This window comes from Phalangium opilio, unplaced genomic scaffold (genome assembly GCF_054372755.1).
Source record: "Phalangium opilio isolate 3A_F unplaced genomic scaffold, DU_Popi_V2 ptg000217l_1, whole genome shotgun sequence".
Lineage (NCBI taxonomy): Eukaryota > Metazoa > Arthropoda > Arachnida > Opiliones > Phalangiidae > Phalangium > Phalangium opilio.
The window spans coordinates 5,865,774-5,872,500 of record NW_028324218.1 but is presented as its reverse complement, the minus strand read 5'-3'; the positions used below and the strand labels follow the sequence as shown (position 1 = coordinate 5,872,500).

General features: G+C 39.7%; 1 protein-coding gene across 4 annotated transcripts in view; it reads right to left on the bottom strand.

The window, feature by feature from the left end:
• LOC149615906 (toll-interacting protein-like) overlaps positions 1–6,717 on the bottom strand; it is a 7,151-nt gene extending 434 nt beyond the window's left edge. The window contains exons 1-8 of one of the 4 annotated variants that reach the window (XM_089857375.1): positions 6,394–6,716; positions 4,687–4,848; positions 4,196–4,329; positions 3,643–3,691; positions 3,427–3,579; positions 1,115–1,214; positions 882–1,012; positions 1–196 (exon numbers count right to left, since the gene is read on the bottom strand). The exon at positions 1–196 is cut by the window's left edge and continues 434 nt beyond it. In XM_089857375.1, the coding sequence (XP_089713501.1) occupies positions 80–196; positions 882–1,012; positions 1,115–1,214; positions 3,427–3,579; positions 3,643–3,691; positions 4,196–4,329; positions 4,687–4,848; positions 6,394–6,441 (894 nt within the window). In that variant the 5' untranslated portion in view covers positions 6,442–6,716 and the 3' untranslated portion in view covers positions 1–79. Of the gene's footprint in view, positions 197–881; positions 1,025–1,114; positions 1,215–3,426; positions 3,580–3,642; positions 3,692–4,195; positions 4,330–4,686; positions 4,849–6,393 lie in introns of all 4 variants that reach the window. The other 3 variants (XM_089857374.1, XM_089857377.1, XM_089857376.1) reach the window with 3 other exon arrangements.
• Between the last annotated feature and the right edge of the window lie 10 nt (positions 6,718–6,727).

The following is a 6,727-nucleotide window of genomic DNA, read 5'->3' as shown; positions in this document are numbered from 1 at the left end:
ATGACTAAATAAACTTCAATTTAGTGAAAAATACACATTCTGACTGATTTTATTTATTCATTCAACATATAGGCCTAATCTAACTATCACTGTTCATCTGAAGAAGCGCGTTGATTGCAAGGTCTTTGTTGCCACGATTGCTTTCCAAAACTGTTTTAACAACATCCTTATCCATAGTTGGAAACATTTCGGCAACCTAACGTTGCAATTTTAAGACTATTTAGTCTACTCTTAAACCAACCAACGTTACCCAACTATCTACCAATCCACCTTATTCCCATTCGCTTATTCCCATAGGCTTATCTCAGGATTCGTGGAGGGGAGTGGAGTAACGGGAAGAAAATTGTCTGTCGTCTGCTACAAAGGTCAAAAATATACTGTAGCAGACGACTGACTAATTTCTTCCCGTTACTCCCCTCCCCGAAGCTTATCTCAGGATTCGTGGCGGGGAGTGGAGTAACGGGAAGAAAATTGTCTGTCGTCTGCTACAAAGGTCAAAAATATACTGTAGCAGACGACTGACTAATTTCTTCCCGTTACTCCCCTCCCCGAAGCTTATCTCAGGATTCGTGGCGGGGAGTGGAGTAACGGGAAGAAAATTGTCTGTCGTCTGCTACAAAGGTCAAAAATATACTGTAGCAGACGACAGACGAATTTCTTCCCGTTACTCCCCTCCCCGAAAGTTAGGCTTATCTCAGGATCAGGATTCGTGGAGGGGAGTGGAGTAACGGGAAGAAAATTGTCTGTCGTCTGCTACAAAGGCCAAAAATATACTGTAGCAGACGACAGACGAATTTCTTCCCGTTACTCCCCTCCACGAATCCCGAGATAAGCCTAACTTCCGGCGAATGGGAATAAGGTGGATTACAAAACAAACATACTTGTTTGACATCGTCGTCATTTATACGATATATGGGGGGTTGTTGTCTCGTTTGCGTCTGTTGCGCAACTTGGGGTTGTTGCGCAGGCCACATCTGCGCAGCAGCTGCATGTCCAGCGGGATACTGAACCACTGGATATACAGCTTATATTTATTAGAAAAAATACGTTACATGTATCCACCACCGTAGGTTAGATTATTAGTAATTTAGATGGGTTTTTAAATGATTCTTACTTGGGGCGCAATATGGCATTACACCTGGCACGTACATGGGTGGCGCCTGCATTAAATACATTGGCTGGGGTCCTGGTGGAACAGTACCAGGCGGAAATGACTGATAGACGTAAACAGTATCATGACGTCGTTGACGTCGAGAACGCATTGGAAATGGTATAAAGAATGGGAAGATGAACGGAAAAAACATAACTTAAAACTTTGAACTAAATTTTGCGTTAATTCCTAAGCATTTTATTTTAGCCTAAGCAATTATAATGCGATTCATTTAGGACAAGGTAACGTAATAGTCTAGCCAAGGCTGAAGTTCCGTATTTCATTCTGTTTCGTTATCGAAGGGGATGAGGTAAACACGCAGTGTAAGGGTAAAAAATTTATGACGTAGAACTTGAGTCACCGTATGCGACGAGGGGTCGGACGTTCGGCATTTTAGTGTACGGGATTTTGAGATTTCAAGATTTTGACAAAGATTTTGAGATTTTGCCCCAGATTTTGAGATTCTGACTCAGATTTTAGAAATCTGGAAATCTAGTCCAAGATTTTAAGATTTCGGGATTTTAAAGGAGATTTTCAGATTTTGAACGCGATTTTCAGATTTCGAAGAAGATTTTGGGATTTTGTTCAGGATTTTCAGATTTTGAAGGAGATTTCGGGCTTTGGAACAAGATTTTCAGATTTTGAAGGAGATTTTCAGATTTTGAGGAGATTTTCAAATTTCGAGGAGATTTTCAAATTTCGAGGAGATTTTCGGATTTCGAGGAGATTTTCTGATTTTGATATTTTAGGATGAGATTTCGGGATTTTACGTTAAGATTTCGGGATTTTACGTTAAGATTTCGGGATTTCTAGATTTTAATGTGAGATTTTGGGATTTTAGGTGAAGATTTCGGAATTTTCAGATTTTAAAATAGGGATTTCGGGATTTTCAGATTTTAAGGTAGGGATTTTGGGATTTCTAGATTTTGACGTGAGATTTTAAAATATTCAGATTTTGACGTGAGATTTCGCGATTTCGAGATTTTCGAGAGAGATATTAAACAGATTTCAAACGAAGTGTACGGGATTTTGACAAACGTCCGACCCCTCGGTATGCGATGGCGTCTAGTTTTGGCGCGATTCCTAATTTTCTAATCCTAAATCTAAATTCGAATTCGAATTCGCGGAAGACTGAAACGTGAATCAATGAAAGAATAAAATCGAAGATATAAATGTAGCCTATAGGGTGACAAACAGGTTTTGTTTTGTTTTGTTCTAAAAACATATTTCTATCAGATTGATTTATAAAAATATATATATTTTAACGCCCTATAGTGTAGGTTGTTTCTTAGTAATTGCGATCATATGATTCGAAAAATATGATATGATCAAATAAGGAACTAGCGAAATAATTGTTCGATGTCAAAATAAATGTGTTTACGTCAGTGAAAGATGCAAAAGGTTGTAGGATGATAAAGAAACACACACAATTGCGCAAATAAGTTTAAAGGTGTACTCTAGGGTCAATATTCTATAAGACACTGATTTGGTTTAGATTAGACCAAACTGGTCTACAAGTCAGTGGCTTGGTTTAGAAGAAACTGGTCTACAATTGGTTTAGAGGAAACTGACCTACAAGACGCTGGTCTACAATTGGTTTAGAGGAAACTGGCCTACAAGACGCTGGTCTACAATTGGTTTAGAGGAAACTGGCCTACAAGACGCTGGTCTACAATTGGTTTAGAGGAAACTGGCCTACAAGACGCTGGTCTACAATTGGTTTAGAGGAAACTGGTCTACAAGACGCTGGTCTACAATTGGTTTAGAGGAAACTGGTCTACAAGTAACTGATTTGGTTTAGAAGCCACTGGTCTACTATTGGTTTAGAGGAAGCTGACCTACAAGACGCTGGTCTACAATTGGTTTAGAGGAAACTGGCCTACAAGACGCTGGTCTACAATTGGTTTAGAGGAAACTGGCCTACAAGACGCTGGTCTACAATTGGTTTAGAGGAAACTGGTCTACAAGACACGGATATAGTTTAGAGGAAACTGACCTACAAGACACTGATATAGCTTAGAGGAAACTAGCCTACAAGACACTGGTCTACAATTGGTTTAGAGGAAACTGGCCTACAAGACACTGGTCTACAATTGGTTTAGAGGAAACTGGCCTACAAGACACTGGTCTACAATTGGTTTAGAGGAAACTGGCCTACAAGACACTGGTCTACAATTGGTTTAGAGGAAACTGGCCTACTACATGAAATCGTAGGCTATACACTTTGGCTAGAAACATAAAAAGCAAAACAGAACAATAGGAGATGAAATTCTTACATTGAAAGAGAAGACTACATTCAGGGTTCCTTCTTTGCCCTCTCCCAATTTTCCACTTAATGGAATCCATTCTTCGCAAGTTTCACCTTTGAATAGGTGTTCTGGAAGAATGTATTGAGCCCACGCTATTTTCTCATCAAGTGTGAAAGCACACTACATCGAAAATTAACATATTTCAACCCCCAAAAAAGATCTATAAAGCTATCTTTAAATTACCTCATCATAAATTTCAATGGAAACTGTTTGCATTCCAGCTGGGAGCAAACTGTAACACATTAATTAATTTCCATAGCTTTATATAAACCAAGGATAGATTTAATTTTAGAAGTAGGAATGGAGAACAGAGTAATGTGGGAACGCGCGTCAAAGTCCCGGACCCCCTTCCCCGGGAAAGGGGGGGGATGAAAGAAGAGGCGGCTGGGTCATAGCGACAGAGGTAAAAAGGAATTACGTCACTATTTTTCACCGCCGTCCCCGTCAGCATCGTCATCAAAACGTAGTTTAAGTCAACCAATAAGATAATTTAAACTTTTCGTTACGTGTTGGAGGGAGGGGCTCTATACTGGGTTGGCTATGAGTCGGAATAACTGAAGTAAATACTAATCGTTCCGTTCTCCATTCCTACTTCTAAAATTAAATCTATTCCTGTATAAACATTACAATCTTTTATGCTGGTACTTCTTTAAGAAGGTTTTAATTAAAGCTTTAGAAGTACCATTTCATTTGATAATTAAACTAACAGTTATAATTAAAATTAAAATAAACTAACCAATGGAAGATTTTATTCCATTTTGGATTTTTGGCTCCGTTATAATCAGTAGGTGTTTCATATACTATATGACCCAATCTTAAACGTACATAAGGATCCATTCTCGTAACACCATAATTTTTGTTCAATCGCGCCTAGAAGTTTGGTCAATTTTAGGAAACCGAAGTTTTTCCGATAATAGATAGTTTTCACACATGGAGGATTCATACCATTTACACCAGGAGTCCGGGCTATCTGGCGGACAAAAACGCGTCCGCTTTTGTCCTCCAGATAGCCCGGCTTCCTGGTGTAAATGATATGAATCCTCCATGTGTGAAAACTATCTATAGAGGGCTGTCAGAAGCGCCGGTGTGACGTCACCCATGCTGTTTTCCCATAAAGAAAAAACGGTAACTGTCATGGCCGCTCATTGCTAAAGGCAGACTCGTGACGTTTAAACCTTGGATCTGACGTCACAACTGACAGCACTCTATAAAAACTACCCAACCTACCTCAACAACACTGATGGCAAGCCTACCAACAACATTTGGGGGTGTAAAACCCATAAGTTGTTGTTGCAAAGCAAGTGCGGCTTGCTCATCAGCAGCAAGCTGTTGTTGCTGGTCACTGGGTTCAATTCGCAAGAAATCAGTTGGCAAGTCACCAACCAACACCTATAAATTTTTGTTGACAGGGCATGATAAACAACTTTTCCCGCGATTTTAATGAAGTAAGCTAAATTTCTGATTGAGCTTTTGATCGTTTTGAATTTGTAATATGCCTATGACAACAAATAACTGGAATAGTGTGTTACCACGAACTTTGTAGTGACGTCACATGCTCTTATCTCTTACCTTATTTTCAGGCGACCATATAGAGCTATCTCATAAGGCTTAGTGTGACGTCATCAATGCTATTTACCCATAGAACCAAAGCGGTACCAAACATGGCCGCCCACTGCCAAAGCTAAACCCGTGACGTTTTACCAAGGCACTGACGTCACAACTGAGATAGCTCTATTGGCAGTCGCGAGACGTCGTCAGCTTGGGCAATACAAATTCGGGACCCAATATTGACGTCACAGTTTCCTCCCCCCCCCCAGCTTCGCGGTAGCACACTATACGAGCTGAATAGTATCATAAGTTTATAAGATATGTTCACCATAAGTGTTTCACTGGTTAATGAGAGCTTGTCATGAAGTGACGTAGGCTAAACGTCATAGATTCGAGGAGGTAAAGCGAGGGAGGCCTGGTGAGGCGCTGTCAAAGGCTTAGTACAGACTAAATAGGACTAGATGGACTGCAAAATTAACCGAGTGTAGTCAATTCTCGCGTCGTTCTCGAACTAGCTCGAGCTGTAAGCCTCTAGAGATAGCATTACGAAGTATAGGGTGTTTCCGCCAGAGTAAAAAGGGGGAAGAAATAGGGGGCGAAAACCGGTTTTCAGGGGATGTCAAAATGGCGTCCTAACGTGGCCAGAGCGGGGAGCCGGCAAGGGGAGAGGAAAGGGGGAAGGTAACTTGACGTCACGCGCAAAGACCCTATAGGAGGTGTCAGACTTATGTAACATATCTTATGATGCATGGGTAGGAATAGGGACTTGGCAATTCGGGCTTAACTCCGCCCCCAGCGCCATTATGGTATGTTTTTTTAACAGAATGAAAGCTACATAAGCCCCTCCTCCTGGTATGTTTTTCAGCACTAGTGGAAGGTAGCCTGACGTTGCATGACGTAGTACTGCCAAGTCCCTATTACCTGTGAATAGGTTCCCATGATAAACACGTTATGAGCAGCTAATGTTCGCCCAACTTGGGTACCACTTTCAGGGTCCCATATAGCTAGTGTCATACTTATGGAACATATCTTATAAACTTATGATAGTATTTAAACATCTGACACTAATGTATTGCATATTGAAAATAAGAAGTGTTCAGGATTTTGATTGTATGACTCAACAATTTAACTAAAAAATTACGTAGCAGTCAAAAATAATTAATGCGTGTCATCTAACTTAAAATTTAGATTGTCTAATTGTTATTTAGAGTAATGAATATTTTAAAACTTAAATACACTACACTAGCATAATAGTCCAGATGTTACACCTATAAAGCTACACTACCTATTATAGAAAACACGTAGGGAATATTGAAGTATCTCAAATCAACAGTGACGCATTTTAAGTCAATACAGTATTATAAAGATAACAAGAGTAAAACTTACTTGTTTACGACGTTCTTCAAGTTTATGATCAACTGCGTTAGTAGCCATTTTGTCAAGTCATGTGACTTCAACACGGAATCACTCTTACTCACTGATTTCACTTCACAAACACTTTTGCAGTAATTTTTAACTACTGCCTTTTCAAAAGATTTTTTAATATATAAACACAAATAAACCGTATCCTCAAGTGTTAGCAACGACTTTGATATGATTTTTTTCACATATAATTAAGGATATAATTAGAAATAGACCAAACTGTACGACTACTCATTTCAAACTGGTTATTATCTACTGTCGCGATCGCGATTAGCCTAGCAGACGACGCTACGGAATT